The sequence below is a fragment of the Babesia bovis genome, assembly GCF_000165395.2.
Source record: "Babesia bovis T2Bo chromosome 4 map unlocalized Chr4_1, whole genome shotgun sequence".
NCBI lineage: Eukaryota > Apicomplexa > Aconoidasida > Piroplasmida > Babesiidae > Babesia > Babesia bovis.
Window position 1 is genome coordinate 1,575,667 of NW_026261571.1, and position 21,090 is coordinate 1,596,756.

At 41.0% G+C, this 21,090-nt stretch overlaps 11 protein-coding genes across 11 annotated transcripts; 8 read left to right on the plus strand and 3 right to left on the minus strand.

The window, feature by feature from the left end:
• Window positions 1-22: 22 nt before the first annotated feature.
• On the plus strand, window positions 23-1,757 carry BBOV_IV011130 (Zinc finger ZZ_ADA2 type family protein). Its single transcript, XM_051767935.1, has one exon. The coding sequence runs from the start codon at window positions 118-120 to the stop codon at window positions 1,729-1,731; it is 1,614 nt and encodes a 537-aa protein (XP_051623356.1). The 5' UTR covers window positions 23-117; the 3' UTR covers window positions 1,732-1,757.
• Window positions 1,758-2,339: 582 nt separating this feature from the next.
• On the plus strand, window positions 2,340-3,035 carry BBOV_IV011140 (uncharacterized protein). Its single transcript, XM_001610984.2, has 2 exons — window positions 2,340-2,839; window positions 2,878-3,035. The coding sequence occupies exons 1-2, from the start codon at window positions 2,505-2,507 to the stop codon at window positions 3,014-3,016; spliced, it is 474 nt and encodes a 157-aa protein (XP_001611034.2). The 5' UTR covers window positions 2,340-2,504; the 3' UTR covers window positions 3,017-3,035.
• A 46-nt stretch (window positions 3,036-3,081) lies between these two features.
• On the plus strand, window positions 3,082-4,349 carry BBOV_IV011150 (RNA polymerase rpc34 subunit containing protein). The gene is made up of 6 exons (XM_051767826.1): window positions 3,082-3,518; window positions 3,555-3,680; window positions 3,715-3,768; window positions 3,880-3,978; window positions 4,014-4,112; window positions 4,147-4,349. Exons 1-6 carry the CDS (start codon window positions 3,162-3,164, stop codon window positions 4,291-4,293), a joined length of 882 nt encoding a protein of 293 aa, XP_051623357.1. The 5' UTR covers window positions 3,082-3,161; the 3' UTR covers window positions 4,294-4,349.
• A 24-nt stretch (window positions 4,350-4,373) lies between these two features.
• Window positions 4,374-7,344, minus strand: BBOV_IV011160 (Helicase associated domain (HA2) family protein). The gene is made up of 2 exons (XM_001610986.2): window positions 7,199-7,344; window positions 4,374-7,163 (listed from the first exon to the last, which is right to left on the minus strand). Exons 1-2 carry the CDS (start codon window positions 7,260-7,262, stop codon window positions 4,432-4,434), a joined length of 2,796 nt encoding a protein of 931 aa, XP_001611036.1. The 5' UTR covers window positions 7,263-7,344; the 3' UTR covers window positions 4,374-4,431.
• A 491-nt stretch (window positions 7,345-7,835) lies between these two features.
• Window positions 7,836-8,910, plus strand: BBOV_IV011170 (uncharacterized protein). The gene is made up of 6 exons (XM_001610987.2): window positions 7,836-7,976; window positions 8,012-8,047; window positions 8,080-8,181; window positions 8,273-8,349; window positions 8,385-8,503; window positions 8,745-8,910. Exons 1-6 carry the CDS (start codon window positions 7,935-7,937, stop codon window positions 8,795-8,797), a joined length of 429 nt encoding a protein of 142 aa, XP_001611037.1. The 5' UTR covers window positions 7,836-7,934; the 3' UTR covers window positions 8,798-8,910.
• On the plus strand, window positions 8,864-9,857 carry BBOV_IV011180 (uncharacterized protein). Its single transcript, XM_001610988.2, has one exon. The coding sequence runs from the start codon at window positions 9,006-9,008 to the stop codon at window positions 9,819-9,821; it is 816 nt and encodes a 271-aa protein (XP_001611038.1). The 5' UTR covers window positions 8,864-9,005; the 3' UTR covers window positions 9,822-9,857.
• Window positions 9,858-9,989: 132 nt separating this feature from the next.
• Window positions 9,990-12,185, minus strand: BBOV_IV011190 (uncharacterized protein). Its single transcript, XM_051767148.1, has 6 exons — window positions 11,917-12,185; window positions 11,762-11,881; window positions 11,483-11,653; window positions 11,387-11,446; window positions 11,079-11,350; window positions 9,990-11,005 (listed from the first exon to the last, which is right to left on the minus strand). The coding sequence occupies exons 1-6, from the start codon at window positions 12,097-12,099 to the stop codon at window positions 10,066-10,068; spliced, it is 1,746 nt and encodes a 581-aa protein (XP_051623358.1). The 5' UTR covers window positions 12,100-12,185; the 3' UTR covers window positions 9,990-10,065.
• Window positions 12,186-12,268: 83 nt separating this feature from the next.
• Window positions 12,269-14,068, minus strand: BBOV_IV011210 (uncharacterized protein). Its single transcript, XM_001610991.2, has 3 exons — window positions 13,594-14,068; window positions 12,592-13,556; window positions 12,269-12,512 (listed from the first exon to the last, which is right to left on the minus strand). Exons 1-3 carry the CDS (start codon window positions 13,853-13,855, stop codon window positions 12,273-12,275), a joined length of 1,467 nt encoding a protein of 488 aa, XP_001611041.2. The 5' UTR covers window positions 13,856-14,068; the 3' UTR covers window positions 12,269-12,272.
• Window positions 14,069-14,340: 272 nt separating this feature from the next.
• On the plus strand, window positions 14,341-16,416 carry BBOV_IV011220 (LEM3 (ligand-effect modulator 3) / CDC50 family protein). Its single transcript, XM_001610992.2, has 3 exons — window positions 14,341-15,463; window positions 15,499-15,712; window positions 15,931-16,416. The coding sequence occupies exons 1-3, from the start codon at window positions 14,857-14,859 to the stop codon at window positions 16,397-16,399; spliced, it is 1,290 nt and encodes a 429-aa protein (XP_001611042.1). The 5' UTR covers window positions 14,341-14,856; the 3' UTR covers window positions 16,400-16,416.
• Window positions 16,417-16,607: 191 nt separating this feature from the next.
• On the plus strand, window positions 16,608-18,879 carry BBOV_IV011230 (apical membrane antigen 1). The gene has a single exon (XM_001610993.1). The coding sequence runs from the start codon at window positions 16,854-16,856 to the stop codon at window positions 18,669-18,671; it is 1,818 nt and encodes a 605-aa protein (XP_001611043.1). The 5' UTR covers window positions 16,608-16,853; the 3' UTR covers window positions 18,672-18,879.
• A 471-nt stretch (window positions 18,880-19,350) lies between these two features.
• Window positions 19,351-20,583, plus strand: BBOV_IV011240 (uncharacterized protein). Its single transcript, XM_001610994.2, has 5 exons — window positions 19,351-19,491; window positions 19,526-19,816; window positions 19,975-20,109; window positions 20,146-20,278; window positions 20,314-20,583. Exons 1-5 carry the CDS (start codon window positions 19,355-19,357, stop codon window positions 20,557-20,559), a joined length of 942 nt encoding a protein of 313 aa, XP_001611044.2. The 5' UTR covers window positions 19,351-19,354; the 3' UTR covers window positions 20,560-20,583.
• Window positions 20,584-21,090: the final 507 nt, after the last annotated feature.

Consider the following 21,090-nt stretch of genomic DNA (forward strand, 5'->3'; position numbering starts at 1 on the left):
CCGTTTTCCACCTAAAAGCGCTATTTAATGTCACCATTATGTCAGAAAAAATTTTAAAATAAATATTGATATGCCCTGTGGCGTTATTTCACAGGATGAACGGTTGATTTGATAACTATGGACGCGGTAGCGAAACGTAACTTTCCTACCGCGGGGAAGGGCCGCGGCGCCGATGCTCAAGCGAAAGACGGACCTAGATCCACTGTAAAAGCGATTGGACCGTACGTACAATGCAATATATGCGGTAGACTATGTTCTCGCCGTGGTCACATAAAGTGTGCCGAGTGCAAGGAATTTCATCTTTGTGTGAAATGCTTTTCTCAAGGACTCGAGAAACCTATTGAAGATGCCCAATCTAAGTCATTTGTTCAACTTCCTGTTACTTCTGGTGCCCGGGAGCATAAAAATGACCACAAGTACACTCCTGTTGGTCCTAATGACTTTGCATTATTCACTAAAGACTGGAGTGCAGAGCAGGAGATGCTTCTGGTGGACGGTATTGCTAAGTACGGTCTGGGCAATTGGCCCGAGATTAGTGATATGGTATCAATGACTTCCGTTGGCTACAAGCCATGGGAGGAGTGCCAGCAGCATTACTACAATATATATCTCAACTCTCCCACCGCTCCATTACCTGATATGACGAGTGTGATACACGGTCCGAATGGTGAGCCTATTCCCGTTCCTCGCAGTACTGAGGTTCCTCCGGAGGAGGATCCACAGGCGTCTCAACCCACCAAGCCTGCTAATAAGCCACAAGTTGTTGGCTACTGGCCCCTTCGGGGTGATTTTGACATTGAGTATGACAACGATGCGGAGTTAATATTAGCTGATATGGAGTTCAGGGCTGACGACACTCCTGAGCAGATAGAGCTCAAGCTGAAGGTCATTGAAATATATAATTCCAAGCTTGATGAACGTATTTATCGCAAAAAGATCATCATCTCTAGGGGTCTGCTTGATGCAAAAGCTCTTCAACAGAAGGAACGGCGATACACTGGGGAGGAAAAGGAGTTGTACAACATTTTGCGACCATTCCTCAGGTTCCAAACTGTGGAAGAGCACGATTACACTGTTCGCCTACTTGTGCGTGAGCGCAAGCTTAGAACGCGTCTCTTTCAACTGATGACATGGAGGGCCCTAGGTCTTGAGAAGATTGAGGATATTTCCAAGTATGAGGACCGAATGGTGCGCATAGACGCCTACAAGGAGCAGATGAAGCATGAAGACCCCGGTCGCCGTGTTGAGCGTCGTCTTAGGAACCCTCAAGTTGATCAGGAATCGCCTACATTTGGCAGCAACAAGATGAAGTTAACCGATTTTTTGGAGGAAAAGGAAATGCAGTTCTGCGAGGCTCTTCAGTTACCACCAGTAGCATATTTCCTCGCCAAGCGTGTAATGTTGCATGAGTTGGCTTGCAACCCATCTTACACTATAGATGACATGTGCAACGAGTTGAAGGTTGATGGTACAAAACACGGTCGTATTTTCGACTTATTATTAACGCTATCACCTCGTTGTTTGGGTGACATTCCTAACCAGGTAGCCGATCTTTCTAAGGCCACTTTGGACTCCAATGGCTTCCTGAGCAGCAACGGGATTGCTTCACAAATGGTTATGTTTTCCCCTAACAAGAACTCACAGCGCACTACACCTAACCGGGTTTTAAACTATTTCACACCTCGAGATTCGCCTACCGAGAAGATACCTAAGCAGCATAAGCCCAACTGAGGCTATATTAAATAGGTCTAACCTAAATTAATGCTGATCTACATTTTACAGGTGTATATCATACTTGCATATATTGTACATATAGTCCATACACTCGAATGATATTTATTGGCATAGTGGGACATTTATATGATTTATCAACAGTACATGTCTATTTAATCATTTAGCAAAAATAGAGTTAGTTAGGATACCACTATAAAAGATTCTTGTGATATAAAATGTAATTAATCACTAGACAGGCGTTGTGTCATTGTCAAACATCAGGCTGACAAAATGTTCATTACATAGCAAGACTGTGAGCTGCAAAATAACAATGATTTTAGAACTAATCTTATAGATTTATATGTAGTGAATGAATTCTAACCATAAGGCATCTAATCATCCTATATGGTACGTCAGCCAGTTATGTTACACTGCTTCACTGAATTCCCTAGATAAACATGCTACACATATGAAGTCTTACATCTGAGATATTTTAACATCGTAGTTGGCAGTTGAGTTGCTAAGCAATGGTGTGCCAAGTCCAGTGCCTCATATGAGGCAATCTACAGCAATATATTAACCATTAAGCCTTCATAATAAATCATAGACATTATACATCCCATGGATTGTTATCGTTGGGATGTTGATTATATATTAACAATAGTTAGATTCAAATAAACGGTGAACTAATACATCGGATGTGCAACCATTTCTTCGTAGCTTTTGTATCTCATCAACGTCACATCAGAAATAAAGATGCACATGCTATATAATACGTGGTATTACTGAATATGGCGCGTTCCACCAACGCCCTTATTGCGCAACAGTGTTCCATAATTAATGGCGGCGTACCGCGGGGTGGAAAGAGAAAATTTAACAATATAATTGCGGAGCAATTGTTGTCACTAAATAATAGTGATAGTCTCAATGTATATGACCCTCGTGTTGAGCGGTGGCCATCAGAATCGCAACCAGTGACTCGCAGCGAGCGTCCGAAGGCGCCGGCACCAAGGCCTCAAAAGAAGGCATCAACGGCTTCATCTAAGTCGAGTAACAGTAATTTTTTGCAACTACTAACGGGGGACGCGGTTTCTGAGGGAACTGCGTCTATGAGCGCGCAGTCAAGGTGAGGTCCTTTTCTATGTTTTACACGTAGTATTACAGATTACGTCAACAGATAGCGCAGACATATGTAATGAAGTGCCTTGGAGGCTTTAAATATTTGGAAGGCAATTCATTTGACAATTTTGTTGTCGCGACTCTCCCGCGTCATGACCCTCTTAGCAATTTTAAACCCACTTAGCTACATTTACAGTGTCGGTGTTAATACACTACACACATGTTCTGTTGTAACTGTTAGTAAATATCGCAAAATATGCCGTTTAGTTGCTTATAATGGGCTGATATTGTTTAAGCATAGCTTCCGACACACCTAACAACTGATAGATATGGCTCTTTCCAGGGAAGAGGCTGAAATAGTGTATAAGCTATGCTTAGAGAACGACGGCATATTTACGGAAGAGATTTTCGGCCGACACATCGCAAAGTTCAGGCACTCGATACAACATGGTCTAGTGTCCAACTCCCTTGACTTCATCAATTTCTTGAAACTACTAAAAGGTTCCAGGAATTATAGCTTCCATCAAGATGCTGAGGGACGGAAATACGTTAAATTACGTGACAGTGTCTCAAGACAGCAAGTTTCACGGCTACATGATCTTGAGTATGCCGTATTTTGCGCAATAGAAACTGCTGGAGATCGTGGTATATGGACTGCTGACATTAAGAAGATATGCGAGATCACTGTAAGTCATCGATTAGCTGTGTATATATAGTTGTAGGGCAATCAGTTGACTAGATCATTGAAGGTGTTGCTTGAGCAGCACGGTTTGGTAAAGCAGGTAACCAACGTTCACCAGAAGAGCCGTAAACTTTATATGCTATTTAACGTGAAACCTGCTAGAGAGGTGAGATATAATGTCTGGGATATAATGGTGACAGCTTACTGGAGGATCGTTCTACTTTAATGGCGAGTTTAATGAAATGCTTGTTGAGGTAGGTAGTATACTGTCTCACGGACACAGTAGCGCATATAATATTTGTAAAATGGATACTCCAAAAATGTTAACATTGTACCACAATGTATATTATTTCTATTTATTACAGCATATACAAGAGCAAGTTGGAGCTTATCTGGCAAAGTACCAGGGATCTTCTCTTTCTCAAATTACTAACTTCCTAAAAACATCTGACAAAATCAGCGGGGTTAGTTGATATTCTGTGATCTATAGATACTATAGGAAGTTTTAGAAGAGGATGTGCTATCGATCATACAAATATTGATTTTAGAAGAAAAGGTGTATAGTGCACCAACAGCATCTGGCGACAGTATATATATCGTAAGTGCCAATATTTTGTTTTCCATCGCTTCAGTGGGCTGGTAGCGCCAACGTGAACTTTGCCAGCAAGGCCTTTGGTGCTCCATGCTTCAAGTGTGACGTGGCAATGTCATGTCACTTGGGTAAAGAGAATGAATTATGCCCATCCAAATGCACATATCTTAACCAGTGGTTAGGATAAGTGCAACGTAGTTACTAGATGTTAACAACACATACCGTGGCATATAGTCATCAACTATGCAGCTTTCAGTAATGTTTTATCACAGAGTATAGTCATAATACTTCACTTAGCTATTTTACCATGTTATGACCATTAGGTCTAAGACTTCATTTTCGGCATTTTCTTAGTACCCTGGATCGCAGGGTGATCACTGGAATAATAGTGCGGAGCTAATTGTGATAGCCATTCCGGCCTGATTTGGGCGACTATTCGCATATATTGCCTTGTAGTCATTACAAGGTCAGTGTAAACTACGCATTGAGCATCCTGGTCAAATAAAGACGATTGGGGATGGATATCGACGTTCTGCGGATTCTTTAGAGTGCGGTATGACGCATTGTTCTTAGGCCCGCTTCTAACTGCAGCTTGAGTAAAAAGTCCGGCGGTAACGGCCATCAATATTGCGTCAGTGTCATTGCAATTGGAAATGACTTCAACCTCTACACGTTTCATTAGCTCCACTAACTGCTCACGGATATCACGAGCACGCCTCAACGACTTGTGCTGCACAAAATTCTCGTAACACCAAGCTACACTAAAATCCGTATCCTCCCATTGGTTGTATACATTCATCAGTACCAGGTGGTCACCCCCAACTCTAAAGAAGTTTTTATGAGCATTATCTGCGTGCAACTGCTTGTCCTTGGGGCGGTAGAAAATGTTATTCCCTACACCGAGCATTGCACATATAGTTATAATTTCGTTAGAACACTTGTACTTCTCCGACGCCAGGAGCATCTTGCTGTATGTAGGATCCATAGGGAGTTCAGCCATACGACGGCCAGTGCGTGTAAGCTCGCCTTTGTCGTTCAGCGCACCTAGTGCGTAGATCAACTCCAAAGCCTTTATCAGGGTTTCTGGAGCTGGCGGATCCATGAAATCAAAGTTTATCAAATCGTCAATGCCAAGCGCTTTGAGGCTAAGGACCACATGTGCCAAATTAGACCTCTGTATCTCAGGGTCGTTCACATCGTCCATCTCTTTTTCATAAGAGAACTTTGTATAGAGCCTGAAGCAGTGGCCGGGACGAACACGACCAGCTCTACCAGTGCGTTGATTAGCAGATGCCTTGGAACAAGGTACAGTAACCAAAGATTCCATACCTGTCTTGGGACTGTAGCTATTCATCTTGCAAAAACCACAGTCAATAACATAGACAATCTCGTTAAGCGTGATGGATGTCTCGGCAATGTTCGTGGCCAAAATGGCCTTGCGAGCATTGGGAGGGGTAGGTTCAAATATCTTTGCCTGCATATCACTTGGCAATGTTGCATATACCGGAAGGACAATAAGCTCACGCATGTCCTTACCACGGTTACGAAGACGATTCTGAAGTTCTTCCTGGACCTCCTCAATCTCCTGTTGTCCTGGTAGAAATACTAAAATATCACCCAAAGGTTGGGTTATATGTATCTGCAATACGGTTATAACAGACGCGTCCAAGAAGTTAGCTTCAGGTGCCTTAGTATAGTATATCTGCACTGGAAATCTACGCCCCGGAATGCGGAATATGGGAGCATGGTCAAAATATAGAGCAAACTTCTCAGCCTCCAAGGTAGCAGATGCAACTATTAACCTGAAATCATCACGATAGCGACATAGATCCTTGACCAGGCCGAATATAATGTCGGTATGTACCGTGCGCTCATGAGCCTCGTCGATCATCATTACCGAATAACTCGATAAATCAGGTTCAGTCATCATTTCACGTAATAGCATACCATCAGTCATGTACTTGACCACAGTCTGGTTGCTCGTACAATCCTCAAAACGGATACTGTAGCCCACTTCTTGACCAAGTTTAGTGCCTACCTCCTGAGCTACCCTAGTTGCAACAGACATTGCTGCCACCCGCCTCGGTTGTGTACAACCAATCTTGCCAGCCTTTCCATAACCGACCTCATACAAATATTGTGGTATCTGCGTTGTCTTACCACTACCAGTTTCACCAACCACTACTAATATGGGATGGTTGCGAACGGCTGCGAGCAGCTCATGACGATAACCGTATATTGGGAGACGGCAACGCTCCTCAAGCAGCTTGCGATGTTCCTTACGCTGCTTCCTTCGCTGTTTAGCTAAAATGCGATCGGCAAATGTTTTACGCTTCCTAGTGGACGCTGTTGAGTCGGACAACTCATCGTCGGATTCTGAATCCTCGTAGTCACTTGAGTCAGAGCCAGTTTCAAATACAGCTGCCACGGGGTTAACACCAATGGCTTTAGTGTCAAACTCCGGAGGCATCTCACCAGATTGATAGTCACTACCAACGAATTCTATAGTTCCATCAATACCAATAAGGCCTGGAATATTTCCGGGGACTTGCATAGGAGCTAAGCCATGACTACCAAGATCCACGGCACTGCGATTGGCGGTGGCTGATCCACCAAGCTTCATCTGCTGAGTTTCCCAGGTTTGACCATCGTCCAAGACAGGTTCAGACTGTTTGTACACTTGACGACGCTTAAGCACTTCAAGGCGCTGATTTGTGTCCTCGTCATACGAGTCTGGCATGACGTAAGTGCTGATATCAGCAGTGCGAGAAGCCATTGTAGTCTTGGCAAATTCCACAGTGTTTTTTTCAAATTCCAAGGTCTTGTGAGCGACATCGTCCTTCACACCCTTGTATAAAATTTCCTTCTCGCCAAGAGCACGTTCAGCAAGTTCTAGGCGGTCAACCTCTCGGTTAACGAGGTACTGCCTACGGGCCTCGATACGCATACGCTCCATATACTCAGCATTGTTGCGCATATCTATATTTCGCCCCTTTGAAGCCTCAAAAGCAAGCTCAGCTTGACGTAAGATCTCAAGCTCAGCCGGATCCAGGCCATCTGGAGCAGTTTTAAATATGGATGCAATGACTTACCTTTACTGTCGACGGCGCCATCCTCTTGCTTTTCGGGGTGGTCAGTTTCTTTACGGTCTCCCATCGGATAAACCAATCTCGCTTATGGTTCGTGGAAACACTTCAATAACATATTAGACATATAAGCAGTGATTTACATGGCTTAGATGATATAGCAGCAATACAGATATGGCTTAGATATACATACCGTATATATGAGCGAATCGTATTCACAAATGATTGTTTAAAGCTAAAGTACAACTATTACATCAGTACGAAATAGCGCAAAATACAATATGTAAGCAAGCCAAACGTTTCTTATGTAATGGACACATATATTCACTACCCGTATAGACTTCTGCATGAATTGTATTAATACACCTGCCTTCCTAGAAGATCATATAGCAAGAATCAGCCAACATTATACCAGATGGCATAACCTTTGATATTGTATTACCATTTATAAAAATATATGGTGTGTTTTGCGACATATCCATCCCAGGTTGGTTTAATCCAGAGCATTAAATGATGATATGATATTGAGGGTAATGCCCGTTGGGTATAAATGTACTTTTACCCTACCTCAATAGGCACAAATATGTTACACATAGTCATTATAGGCATATTAATAAATGAATAAGCCATTGTATATTGTATCGATGCACGCCTAGGGGATTTTGTTGTTATATGGGTGCTTGAACAAAGCCGAGATTCCACCTCGAATATCAATAATTTGCTATCAACGAATGCAGCAAAAATGTCTTATATGCTTCAACATTTAAGGTCTGGCTGGGCTGTGGTAAGGAATTCTGTTTTGAATCTTAATTGTCATAGGACCAAGCAATTGTGACAGAGGAAGAACGATTGGTGGTAAGGATATTTGACATGGTTTAATCCTTTAGTGTATTAGATTCGGACATGACTACAACCCAGAATGCATTAAAATGGATGAAGTGCTATACAAGGTAGCAGATGACGTAAAGAACTTTTGCGTAATATACTTGGTAAGTATTAGTACGATTCTCCTTTTGGTCCAACGGAATCGAAGTTCTTATTTACGCAATGGTTAATATATCAACGTTTAATATTCTGCAGGTTGATATCACCGAGGTACCAGACTTCAACGGAATGTATGAGCTGTATGATCCCGTTTCGGTCATGTTTTTCTATCGGTATGTCATAAGCATATATAGCACATATATCACAGCAACAAACACATGATGATCGACCTCGGTACAGGAAACAACAATAAGATCAACTGGGCGTTGAACAACAAACAAGAATTGATAGATATCATGGAAACCATCTTCCGAGGAGCACGCAAAGGTATGTATATATGTTGAGATGCATGTTATCTCCTAAATATGTAAATATCCATTTGTTTCCTCCCATGTGCTACTGAAGACCCTCGGCACAAATTCGAGTGCCATCGTGATTTGTTTGGATAGTACAAAAGTTCAAAATTATATGAGATCCATCCTGAGAAGTACATATGCAGTTTTGTTTGATTCCTACTTGATGGATTAATTTATACAATTGAATTTTGTTTGCCCACACACCATCGCAGGCAGGGGGTTGGTGATCTCTCCCAAGGACTACTCCACCAAGTATAAGTATTAACAACGGCCTACCACACATATTTTATACGGTCAATCGTGTGGTAGGTGGGCAGCGCTCTACTAGACAAGGTTTATACACACGTAAATGAGCAGATGAACGCCCAAGTTGCCAAATCACTTTACTCTATCCAAATATGATAATTGTCAACCTCCCAATGAACAAGGGTCTTATTCGTTATCGCTATATGATGCAACATTGATGGGTTAAGATGAACAACCGAGAAGACTTACGTAACGGTGTAAAGCTCAACAAGAGCAACCCTTCCAAGCAAAGCTCAGAACGACCACAAAATCGGTCAATTTGGGATAAAATCGCAAAGCTGGAACAACGGGAGCTCTGTCTTGAATGCGAACATCGACGCTGGAAAACAAACGTGATACAGGTATGCGAAACATGTGCCAAAGGTCTACCATCATTGAAATGCTGCCACTGCAAAATAAGTTACGTCAACCACAAGTACTGCTTCAAGGCATCAAACATATATAATCGGGAGATGTGTATGTCATGCGCTTCTAACTGGGCCACGTACAATAATGAACCTAAACTTTGTCGGTTCTGTAACCAGTGGTCAGCATGGCGCTCTACATCGGAATGTGACCGCTGCCGTGACTTACTAGAGAAGTACGGACAACCAAGTAACTGTGAATCATGTAATAACAATGCAGCTTTTGACCGAGGGGAATCTGCACGTAAACGTGTCAATGACCTGAAACTGTGTTTCCTCTGCACTTGCAACTACAAGCAAAATGACTATTACAACCGAAAATTAATGAAAAAGATGAACATAGATACTTCAGAGAGGTCAACAGAGGACGTTAACACCGATCAACCATCATCTGCTCGAGATATGGAGGATTCGCCTTTATTCCCCGAAAAGGTTCAAAGCGCTAACAACGGCAATACCGCTCGTACTTTGGAACAAGAACTAAAGGAGCTAAAAGATGCTTACAACACACTTAAGAAAAAATATGCTAAGCTGAAAGATGAGAACATAAGTCTTAGGAAAAGAGTAAAGATGAAATGACTCTTGTCCTGGGACAACAGTATTATCAGACCTGATGTATAATATATGCAGTAAATTTTAATGAGCAATAAATTAAAACAACTAGACATTGTAGTTCATGCCGTAGTTCCATAGTAATGGACTTGTAGAGCGCTGTTATTAATCCATTGCTCAACATGGGCAAAGGCCTCTATAATGTCTTGCTTAAGTGCAACACGCTCATAATCTAACGCTTGCCCAAACAATAGAGCTAAAGGGAGTAATTTCATACACTCTCCTCGCTCTCTTCATCACTACCAGCGAAGGAAGCCTCTTCTTCGGTGTCTTCTTGATTATCAGCGAAGTAAGAAATAATCTTAGCTTCGAGTGCGATACGGAGGCGTTCAGTAATCCTGTTCTTCGCCGTGCTAGCATCCATTGATCTAATACTCAAAAACGTGGGCCTCAAAATGTCGAAAACAAAACACGAGTCGTCATGAGCCAAAGAACGGAACACCAAAGACCAAACATCAGGGTAGCTACCGCTAATCTCTGGGGAATAACCATACGCCAATATTCCATTGGCATCGGGATTCATAACAAATATCAGGACTCGACATGGAGCCTCGGAAGCGTCACCACGAGAGTGTAACATGGATATTATATAACCAATGAAACGTAACTCATCACAGTGTTCCACTGTATGTTTCGGGTAGAGAGTGGCAAATAATACCTTCTGCGTACCGAACTTACGAGATTTTATCTTCGACGACGCAATCATATCATAAGTACGAAGCAGCATTTGTGAAGTCTTCTGCGTTAATTGAGTCATGATGACCTTGTCGTAAAACGATTCCTGAGACATACGATCGCTAAGCATGTTGTACATAAAATCCGATGCAATAATAGGCGACGTTTCCGCCGTCGATTCGTTGGATTTGTTGTACCAACCAACGAAAATAGCAATCAGGATATACAACATATCGATACATGGCATAGTACAAGTACGGCGAATCCATAAGAGTTGAGAACGATCAAGACGTTTTATACGCCCATTTATCTGACGTAAAACCTGAGGCTGCCTTTTGGGTGGGAGATTACAAAATTCTGACGTAAATTCGTCCATCATAAGGTTGCACTGTATACGCATCTCCGCAAGTAAATCCTTACGATATGGGTCATGAATAAACACATAGGGGCTGATCCTTAGCGCTTCTTCCAGTGACCTATAAAATGTAAGACACACAACGTTGTAAAAGGCTCTAAGCTAACCACAACCGTACATGTGGGATAACTTACATAAATGAAATGAGTGGCAGTGAAGAACGCTCGGAGTCGTATTGGATGTAAGGTCCACCATCCAGCATTGTTATCTCCTGAAATATCTTTGTTATTTGAGTGTTAAAAGATGAATCCAATGCTCCATAGTGCTCTATGCGACTCATCACACCCATCGCAGAAGCATAAAGAACCGCAGCACGACTAGAATCATGCACAGTTTTAGTAACAGAGGCGATAAGCGCAGCTACAGATGTTGAGTAATATATACCACCAATGATGTCACGATCTTGCTGTAGCAAATGATAAAATACAACTGATTCACTCACAATAGATCGTTCCAAAGATACATCCTGCTCGTTGGCCACAAAAAAGTACCAATCCGCATCCTAAACAGCATTGCCACATTAAATGAGTAAACATACAACCGATACATTATAGTAACTCAAAGGTCTCGTGCAAGGGACTACACATATTTTCATATCCTTGCGTCGGTTGTCTGGAAGTAGACTTGAAAAGTGAACCTTGATGGCATACAGGATCTGTGGATCCCAGCCGTGGACGCCCAAAAGAACAATCCGTAGATAAGATTCAAACTGGGAAATAGTTATCGAAATCGATACAAACAGCATAGGAAATAAGTATATAAATCACTGCAATGAACACTCAATAGTACCAAATGGCTAACAGAGATATAGTATTACCTGTACATCTGGGTAAGCAGCTCTTATACTAAGGTTCTTTTTAATAAAGCTGTATATATCAGCTTCGCATTGCACGGGATAACTCGTCAGCTTCAGACCGTGACATAGGAGCTTATGATGCTACAAAATGATGAGATAACTATATGAAAACCTACCTCCAATACAAATAAAGCGCAAACGCCATCTATATCGGCTTGATAAAAAACGAATACCCCGTATTCATGCCCCTTTTCGGCTCTTTGTGTGTTAGGGTTATCCGCATTGGTGTAAGAATCGCGATCATCAGTCTCTAGAATTAACACCTCTCTCTCAAAGTCATCGATTGTGCAGAGAGGCATTGGAAAAATGTAAAAAAGGAACAAGCGAAGGCGCCAATCCGATACACATAAGGTGGCTAGCGCGACAAAATATGCATGGCAAACATAAACAATAATTAAATACTAAAACTCAAAATAATTACCACATGGTGTGATTAGTTTACATTTGACACGATGGCAATTCTGACGTTTTACTAAACGCGGGATCGCGCACGCTTGCCGCTTGTTGTCATGTTGTATTCTTCAATAGTGGAGGTGTTCATATAAGCCTCTGTGTCACTCGTAATGTCAACTAAGTCGCTGCTGCGTAGCTTACACCATTCTTCAAGATCGCTGTTGAGATTAGCGTTGCAACGCAGATTAACCGTAGCTATCGATGGGTCGTAAAGGTGAGAAAACCTGTCGCGCGAATCTATCGGCAGGAGATCCAACAACTAAAACAAAATTAGGTAATGCAGATATACTGAGATACTCCTATGTTTATACACTAGTTCATCATATAGCGATACATACCTCCTCAAGCAACGCTCTGTCCAACCCATCCACAATTAGGTCACGCCATCCATCACGAGGAGCTAAACCAAGTAGCTCACGTTCACTCCGTTTAGGTAGTAAAACGCACATGTAGCCTTCAGAACACCCAACCAGACGGTCCAACCAAGCTTGGGTGTCTACACTCTTCTTAATCTTCTCAGTGTAGCACTTGCACGCGACAGTGCGAACTGAATTTTCGGTACCTACTGACGCCAAAACGCCCTCTTCTACTTTACCTGGACACTCAGGAAGCAGATATTGACCTACTTCATCATTGTGACACTCACCATATTCCAATTCAACTGGGTGCTCATCGAACATAGATGGTTCGTAATGACGAGGCAAGGACATTTTCTTAATACTTGCGAATAATAGCCAGCATTGCCTTGGAAACATGTCCAAATCATTATGCATGACATAAGCAAATTTGTGGTATTGTGATGGACCCTTTTCCGTCATTACAGGGGGGACTTCAAATATCTCAAGCATAAGTCTGGGAAGAAAAGCCTGTAACAACACCCTTGAACTGTGCTTTGAAAGATGAGGATGCATCCAAATAGATCTGATACATCTTTCGTTGGTCATTAGACATTCGACGATAGCACCAGCAATTACCTTACTTTTAGCTTGAACATCACCATGCGAAAGACGCGGTTTACCCTGGATGTTGCCATCTTGACCGGTAGCACCATTTAAAGTGCTGGTGTTCGGAGCAGCTTGTTCGGAAGAATTGGGGTTATCACTTTTTGCTGCTTCAGAAGCATCAGACGGTTTTGCTGTAACATAAGGCTCGGTGTTCAGCGTGACAAGTAAACCTGAAAATTCCGGATCCACAAGATCGGTGTTAGTTGCGTCAAGCTGGTTTAATATCTCCCTTGTCAAGGGACGTAAATCAAAAGGGATGTTTCGATTTCTCGGGTGAGCTGCGGCATTCCAAATTGTTTCTGTATCAAATGCTACATTACAAAAAGGAAAGCATACCTATATATGACCAATTGCGTAGTACACGGGCCTTTAAAAAATGTTGGTGCCTGTATATGGTAGTATATGGTTCGTGCTCAACCCCGGTGTCAAGGACTTGATCCAACGATTCAGCCCAATCCGGAAGAGAAACAGGCAAAATGTATTTCTTCAAATGTAAGTTGTGACGCTTAAAAAACAACTCGGTCTCTTCCAAAAGCAAATTCTTTTGGTGTGCAGCGAAGCCTTTAAAGTCTTCGGCAGGCAAAGGAGATGTAAGCATCTTCAATCGTTCGATGAGTAACAATCATCAATCAACTTCCAAATTTATAACGATAATGATCGTACATGGCCACATGAAGTTATTCTTCAGCATATAACTTAGTGTTAGCGGACTGGATTCATGAAAAATATATCACGGAAGAACAACAAATAACAACTATTTCTCTAGTCTAGATAAACGTAACCTCATATTATCCATTCATCTATATTAGACATATAGTTTAGAGCGATATACCGTGATGTCCGTGGCAACGTACAAATCAAATATCCCCAGTCATACCGCATTATTATCATTAAAATGTTCAATTCTCTTTATATATATGCATAGCGGCATTGTGTTTCTATTAGCTGTTTGTTGGAATTTATGTGTTTAGCATTAGGAAATTTAATTATACTGCCTGTAGAACACCGTCCAATCAGGCTACCGCACATCAGTCCCTTGGCGTTGGTCAACAAATTAACCAATAGTATACTTTGATGGTATTCTATATATTGCCACAAACTACATACATCATTTAATGTTCACACAAGTCATACTTGTGGTACCTATCGCAACGTCGATCTTGGTTAGGACATGGATATTGACAAGGTTGTAACTATTTTCGTTAAGGACACATAAGGCACTCAAGGCATATTAATTTGATACATTAAATATGGAATAACATCACTTTGTGACTGGTATTGGGAATAATGTGTGTTATTGTTTCTATATGGTTCAAGGATATGGATCACTGTTGTTTATATATCTAAAATTTTGGCGAATGGAAGTCAAACAAACATGCCACATGTGTGTATGGTGATTATAATCACAGATCTATATGTATAATATCATTAGGGCATCGCATGACTGCTAACTGGGAGAGTGTGTTTTCTGTCTACTTTTTGTGCAAAAGTTAAAGGTATTGTTTCCCTTGTATTACTATCGCGGCTGCAAAAGGGATTTCAAATATGTTAGTTGGTGTTATATGAGTATTATGACATGCGTATAATAACCATCGCAAGATGACGGCGACTGATGAACGTGACCGGGATACCCGTAGCGCTCATTCTACTAAAGTTATGAGCAGGTATTATACCGGGTCGCTTAACAGCATTAAAGGTGTTGCCATGAGCTTTGCTTCATATGAATTCGGAACGTCGGGGTCGTTTGATGCCGGTGTTACGATACGCGATGTATTGTCTCGCCGAGCGACACCTGAAACACGAGCAGAAGGACTACGACAATTCAGAAAGGATTCATCACAGCAAACATTTTACAATTCGAAACGTGTTGGAATTGTTTTGATAATCATGGGATTGATTAACACGTTGTTATTTACAGTTATTCAAATAACAAGATCATCGCATGTAGAGTGTTCTATCCCGATTGTCGATGACGCTACCGATGGACAGGGCGAATGGTCTACAAGAATAGATTCATCCAATTGTATAGGAGACGTTAGTAAATTCAAACAGGCTGATAAGATCAATGTTTATTACACGATTCACAACTATCCTTTTCATGCTGCTTCTGTCTTTGGTCTACATTCAAAGTCGCAGTTGGAAGGTAAAGAGGTGTCAAAAGATGAGGTTTGGAGATGTTACCCTTTTAACCATGTGCTAGAAGATGGTGAGAATTATATTTACTTTTATAACTCTATACAGGCAAAGAACAGCAGATTTATCCTTGCGGCCCTCACCTGTGGAATCTTTACAACGATACCTTTAGTTTCTCAAGGAGACCATTAGACAAGACTCAGAACGGCGCCTCATTGAAGGATGATATCATCCCACTAGATGAATCACAACATATATTGGCAAATTATCAAGAACATGCCGACGCTAGAAACCCCCTAGATCAGACAATCAGCCATTTATAGTAAGTTAAATATCCTGCATATTTGATTGGAAGTGTGTTGCTATTTGTAAATACGGTATTAAGCAACAATGGATAATACTGGCATTATAGTTTTTAGATGACCATAATGGCAGCCTATTGCATTGTCATTTCACAATTCTGGTGATATGTATTTGTGTGTTCATATCAACAACTGGCCTGCATCTTCGATGGCCATTAACTGTTTAATATACCTGCAGCAAAAACGTGTATTATTGGCTTCACTCAACCTCCAATATGGCGACTTTGCAATCAGCTCCAAACAAATCGCAAACGCAGCGAGACGGGAAATACCCTAATAAAAAGACCCTTGCCGAAGTACGTGCAATTGAGAAGTTAATGACGGCTCCTAACGCTGGAACCGGTGTGGAAAATGGACATGTAATACAATGGATGACTCCATCACCATTTAAAACAATAAAAAAATTGTATGGTGTTCTGAAAGGCCCGATTGAATTCCCTATATACGTCAACGCGCACATCGGATATGACACAGCAAAATTTGGAGGACGGAAAACGCTTTCTTTGGTCGTACCATCATGGCCATACGGTAAACTTACATCAGTTCAGACATTTATAGGAACTCTGGTTCTGTTAAGTTTCCCCCTTTCGTTGATATTGTTGCTATCAAAGACGGGCGACACCGGACGTTGCGTTAATCTCATTTGATTGACACGCATAACCCTCAATTTTACACTTAACAGAAATTAATGCAATTAACAATATAATATGTGTTGCTGGTATACTAATGGGAATGGTTTTTGGACATAAAAATGATGAGCACTAACATGCAGATATCGACATCAATGTGTATGCACCGTAGGAATCCGGCTCGTGGTGCTGTGTTTTGTCCAATAATACGTCTTAACCTGTTTTTAAAGCGACCAAGGGGAATTAGATTCTCTTATATAAAAATGGATGTGAACTAAACTCTGAATGCCCTTCAGTTGTCCATAGGCGAACCAATTCACCGTCACTCTGTTGGTTCCGCTTTCTTAGTGAAGCTATATGGTCACATTTGATTACTTTGAAGGCGATGTGTAAGATATAAACTACATTTTCTATTATATATGCTGATATATATAACCAGCAAAATAGAAAACTCATAGACAATCGTAGTATAATGCAGTTACATTACAAAATGCAGTCAACTTCTCCCAAATATAACTACAAGCGCATGCTTTGCATGGTTTTTGTCCCAGTTATCTTATCGTCATTTTTTGCGGAAGATGCTTTAGCTTCCAACTCCACACTCTTCGCTTTCCACAGGGAACCAACCAATCGTAGGCTTACCAGAAGGGCGTCAAGAGGACAGTTACTCAACTCAAGGAGGGGCTCGGATGATACTTCCGAATCTTCCGATAGATACTCAGGTAGGTCGGGTGGCTCTAAGAACTCGGGCCAATCCCCTTGGATCAAGTATATGCAAAAGTTCGACATTCCCCGTAATCACGGCTCTGGAATCTATGTCGATCTTGGAGGATATGAATCCGTTGGTTCAAAAAGTTATCGTATGCCCGTTGGTAAGTGCCCAGTAGTCGGTAAAATTATAGACCTTGGAAATGGTGCCGACTTCCTCGATCCCATTTCATCAGAAGACCCAAGTTACCGTGGTTTGGCATTCCCCGAGACTGCTGTGGACTCCAATATTCCCACACAACCAAAGACACGTGGTTCTTCATCAGTAACTGCCGCTAAATTATCTCCTGTTTCGGCGAAAGATCTGAGACGTTGGGGATATGAAGGTAATGATGTAGCGAATTGCTCAGAATATGCTAGTAACCTCATTCCCGCATCAGACAAAACTACCAAATATAGGTATCCTTTTGTTTTTGACAGTGATAACCAGATGTGTTACATACTGTACTCTGCCATACAATACAATCAAGGAAATAGGTATTGTGACAATGATGGTAGCTCAGAAGAAGGTACAAGCTCTTTGCTTTGCATGAAACCTTACAAGAGCGCTGAGGATGCACACTTATACTACGGTTCTGCGAAAGTTGACCCCGATTGGGAAGAAAATTGTCCCATGCACCCGGTAAGGGATGCCATTTTTGGTAAATGGTCCGGTGGCTCTTGTGTTGCCATTGCTCCTGCATTCCAAGAATATGCCAACAGCACCGAAGATTGTGCGGCTATATTATTCGATAATTCTGCGACTGACTTGGATATCGAAGTTGTTAACGAAGAGTTTAATGAACTTAAAGAATTGACCAGTGGGCTTAAAAGGTTGAACTTGTCAAAAGTTGCCAATGCTATTTTTTCTCCCCTCTCCAATGTTGCAGGTACCAGTCGAATTTCACGTGGTGTGGGTATGAACTGGGCTACATACGATAAAGATTCTGGTATGTGTGCTCTCATTAACGAAACTCCTAACTGTTTGATCTTGAACGCGGGTAGCATTGCTCTCACGGCTATAGGTTCACCTCTCGAGTACGACGCTGTTAACTATCCTTGCCACATCGACACCAATGGTTACGTTGAGCCACGTGCAAAGACTACTAACAAGTACCTCGATGTTCCTTTCGAGGTCACAACTGCTTTGAGCACGAAGACACTAAAATGCAATGCCTACGTTCATACCAAGTACTCTGACAGTTGTGGTACCTATTTCCTGTGCTCAGACGTTAAACCTAACTGGTTCATTAGGTTCTTACACATGATCGGACTCTACAACACAAAGCGTATCGTAATATTCGTCTGCTGTACCACTACCGCCATCGTTCTCACCATCTGGATATGGAAACGATTCATCAAGGCTAAAAAAGAGCCAGCCCCTCCAAGTTTCGACAAATACCTAAGCAACTATGATTATGATACAACCCTAGATGCCGACAACGAAACAGAACAGCGTTTGGATTCCTCTGCTTACAGCTGGGGAGAGGCTGTACAAAGACCAAGTGATGTCACCCCTGTAAAACTCTCTAAAATCAACTAAAGGGTGTGATAACTAAATGCAGTAGTCACTTCAAGACATCTCATTGACCGTGTGAATAAACATCGTGGTCGCTTGTTAATCAATTGGAACCAAAATCAGATTCCTCATGCAAGCTTTATAATGAGATGGTATATCATCCTGCTAATGAACTTGTATAATATGTGTAACTATTTTTCAACCTTTCTGCTTAGTATCGGTATGTTTGTATATATGCATTCGCCATTATATTCATTAGTTATCTGATGTCTGTAACGTATCCTCGAAAATTGGGATCAGGTAATGGAATTCGGTGTAATGAATCCACGCCTGCATGGGAGTAGTAATGAAAAATGTTCACTGTTGTCTTTCGGCCACATCGTATATATGCCAGCCATTTACACTGATCTATTGTAGTCAATTCACATACTAAACGCACAATAATAGGGAGAAACCGTTATATATATGCTAATTTCTAAATGAAACCCATACAGTTCGAATGTGTGTCTGCAAACGAGTGTTTTGGTAGTGGAAGGCAACGAATAATTTCGTATTAATTATGCATACACATAGCATATTTTACTTATTGTCTGATATATTTATTTCGCAAAAAGGGCATATAGAATAATTAATATACATATTTGTGACTATTGAGCATTGTAGTGATACGCAGGTCACTTGAGTAGTTCAGATACACGGATTCCGTGATGCGTGGACAATGCGCACACTATTCACTTTACCAAAAGTTCTTCAATGCTTGCCTTAGGGAATGGTATTTTCAGAAGGATGGCGGTTCAGGATTCTACTATGCTAATCCTCCTGGATTATTATTCACTCAATTAAGGTAAGTGCCAAAGAAATGCCACGATATAATACAGATCATCTCGATTGCAAAGGGGAACTGTGTCAGCTCCCATGTCTCACTGGTACTTTGGAAACAATGTCAACAGCATCAAGTTATCATACAATGACCCTATGGGAAATGGGATCCTTGGATCCACTAATAGCCATCTAGAGGAGGATCCTACAGAGAGTCTCCTTCATATTGGCTACGATCTAACGTATTCCAATGCATTAGGAAAGTATGTTGCAACACGTAACGATGTACATCATGTTGCATTTTGCAACTATTATGATGTTGCCTTCAATACTCTGTACAACATTGGAAGGTATGTATCTTCTCGGCTATTACATAGCGTTGTTTTGCATCATAAATTATGGGTAGTTCGAGTTATGCTATATCAATTGGTTGTTTTGCTGCAGATTATTGTGTAGTATCAGGCTGTATATTTTTCTTATGAACCATAAAATTAAACTGCATATGTAGGCATCAAGATATATCGCCAGAAGATTTTATAACATTCAAAAATGTTAGATTAATAACGGGGAATGTGTTCAACATTCACTTGCTTCTTACGGAACCGCTTTTCAAGTGTGCTATTATTTCAATCACTAACCAGAAGTAAGTCCTGGTATAATCCACCATATCCTTGCGCAGTGCAGATCAGTTACTCAATTTCAAGGTGTTGAACTCAATAGCTAAGGTTATTGCTCCTGGGGGTTCCATCGTATTCTTAACAAGGGAAAAGGAAGCCTTTCAACGACTTAAAACATTGTTGGGAAGACATTCAGTAAGTCTAATATCTTATTGTTTTAAATCATACAGATATCTTTGTTACTTACAGTAAGCGATGAGCAAAATAAAAATCAAATGCGGACGGTAATGAATGCATTAGCATGGAAGGGGAGCCCAATCTCATCTATAAGAGAAAATAACACCCGAGAATTCATCGAGACATTTTTTTCTCATGAGAACAAGTCATTAACTGGCAATTTTAGAATGATTGTATGTGACAAATACATATCAAACAAACCCAACCAACGACTCAGAAAGCCAGTTGACACTATATAAGTCGTAATAAAGTCATTTATGTTTTCCTAGCTGCTTATATATATATATTTATCATCATTGGCTTTTACAAATTTAGGGAGACGGTGTATATCATTTACATTAAACAATATAGATACACGTTTGTTTACTTGCTATTTCATGATTGAAAGACTTTCTTGCATCGTATAAATGTTACTTTATGCTAATAATTACAATTGTCTTTGTATATTTGTTGTCTGGTAGTTTCATGGGGCATTAAAAAAATAAGCAAAGTAGAAGAATTATCTTGCCAATCATGAGAAGCAGTTCACATATGTGGAAATGCACCACAAAATATGTTACTTTTGCATTTAATATGCAATTGAAATTATATACATCCACCCCCACTTACTACTGCAGTATGGTTATAACAAGATTAGTACGTTTTAGTAACTTTACCATTTAAATATTGGACTATCTCTCCAATATATCACCGCATGTTGTCTTCCATAAACAGTGCATTGGAAATATATATCATAGTTCGAATTGATGCTGGATTCTATAACACTGATA

What these genes read in the sequence shown, in the direction of transcription:
- BBOV_IV011130 (XM_051767935.1), top strand. Translation starts at nt 118, where the DNA reads ATGGACGCGGTAGCGAAACGTAACTTTCCTACCGCGGGGAAGGGCCGC.
- BBOV_IV011140 (XM_001610984.2), top strand. Translation starts at nt 2,505, where the DNA reads ATGGCGCGTTCCACCAACGCCCTTATTGCGCAACAGTGTTCCATAATT. An exon ending in TCTATGAGCGCGCAGTCAAG is followed by an intron (nt 2,840 to 2,877) that starts GTGAGGTCCTTT and finishes GTAGTATTACAG; the next exon opens with ATTACGTCAACAGATAGCGC.
- BBOV_IV011150 (XM_051767826.1), top strand. Translation starts at nt 3,162, where the DNA reads ATGGCTCTTTCCAGGGAAGAGGCTGAAATAGTGTATAAGCTATGCTTA. An exon ending in TTAATGAAATGCTTGTTGAG is followed by an intron (nt 3,769 to 3,879) that starts GTAGGTAGTATA and finishes TATTTATTACAG; the next exon opens with CATATACAAGAGCAAGTTGG. An exon ending in CTGGCGACAGTATATATATC is followed by an intron (nt 4,113 to 4,146) that starts GTAAGTGCCAAT and finishes CCATCGCTTCAG; the next exon opens with TGGGCTGGTAGCGCCAACGT.
- BBOV_IV011160 (XM_001610986.2), bottom strand. Translation starts at nt 7,262, where the DNA reads ATGGGAGACCGTAAAGAAACTGACCACCCCGAAAAGCAAGAGGATGGC. An exon ending in TGGCGCCGTCGACAGTAAAG is followed by an intron (nt 7,164 to 7,198) that starts GTAAGTCATTGC and finishes AAACTGCTCCAG; the next exon opens with ATGGCCTGGATCCGGCTGAG.
- BBOV_IV011170 (XM_001610987.2), top strand. Translation starts at nt 7,935, where the DNA reads ATGTCTTATATGCTTCAACATTTAAGGTCTGGCTGGGCTGTG. An exon ending in ACTTTTGCGTAATATACTTG is followed by an intron (nt 8,182 to 8,272) that starts GTAAGTATTAGT and finishes AATATTCTGCAG; the next exon opens with GTTGATATCACCGAGGTACC. An exon ending in CTTCCGAGGAGCACGCAAAG is followed by an intron (nt 8,504 to 8,744) that starts GTATGTATATAT and finishes ACACCATCGCAG; the next exon opens with GCAGGGGGTTGGTGATCTCT.
- BBOV_IV011180 (XM_001610988.2), top strand. Translation starts at nt 9,006, where the DNA reads ATGAACAACCGAGAAGACTTACGTAACGGTGTAAAGCTCAACAAGAGC.
- BBOV_IV011190 (XM_051767148.1), bottom strand. Translation starts at nt 12,099, where the DNA reads ATGCCTCTCTGCACAATCGATGACTTTGAGAGAGAGGTGTTAATTCTA. An exon ending in GTTACTATAATGTATCGGTT is followed by an intron (nt 11,447 to 11,482) that starts GTATGTTTACTC and finishes AATGCTGTTTAG; the next exon opens with GATGCGGATTGGTACTTTTT. An exon ending in CTGCCACTCATTTCATTTAT is followed by an intron (nt 11,006 to 11,078) that starts GTAAGTTATCCC and finishes TACATTTTATAG; the next exon opens with GTCACTGGAAGAAGCGCTAA.
- BBOV_IV011210 (XM_001610991.2), bottom strand. Translation starts at nt 13,855, where the DNA reads ATGCTTACATCTCCTTTGCCTGCCGAAGACTTTAAAGGCTTCGCTGCA. An exon ending in ACGCAATTGGTCATATATAG is followed by an intron (nt 13,557 to 13,593) that starts GTATGCTTTCCT and finishes CATTTGATACAG; the next exon opens with AAACAATTTGGAATGCCGCA. An exon ending in ACAGAGCGTTGCTTGAGGAG is followed by an intron (nt 12,513 to 12,591) that starts GTATGTATCGCT and finishes ATTTTGTTTTAG; the next exon opens with TTGTTGGATCTCCTGCCGAT.
- BBOV_IV011220 (XM_001610992.2), top strand. Translation starts at nt 14,857, where the DNA reads ATGACGGCGACTGATGAACGTGACCGGGATACCCGTAGCGCTCATTCT. An exon ending in TAACCATGTGCTAGAAGATG is followed by an intron (nt 15,464 to 15,498) that starts GTGAGAATTATA and finishes AACTCTATACAG; the next exon opens with GCAAAGAACAGCAGATTTAT. An exon ending in CAGACAATCAGCCATTTATA is followed by an intron (nt 15,713 to 15,930) that starts GTAAGTTAAATA and finishes ATATACCTGCAG; the next exon opens with CAAAAACGTGTATTATTGGC.
- BBOV_IV011230 (XM_001610993.1), top strand. Translation starts at nt 16,854, where the DNA reads ATGCAGTTACATTACAAAATGCAGTCAACTTCTCCCAAATATAACTAC.
- BBOV_IV011240 (XM_001610994.2), top strand. Translation starts at nt 19,355, where the DNA reads ATGCGTGGACAATGCGCACACTATTCACTTTACCAAAAGTTCTTCAAT. An exon ending in TTATTATTCACTCAATTAAG is followed by an intron (nt 19,492 to 19,525) that starts GTAAGTGCCAAA and finishes GATATAATACAG; the next exon opens with ATCATCTCGATTGCAAAGGG. An exon ending in CATTGTTGGGAAGACATTCA is followed by an intron (nt 20,279 to 20,313) that starts GTAAGTCTAATA and finishes TAAATCATACAG; the next exon opens with ATATCTTTGTTACTTACAGT.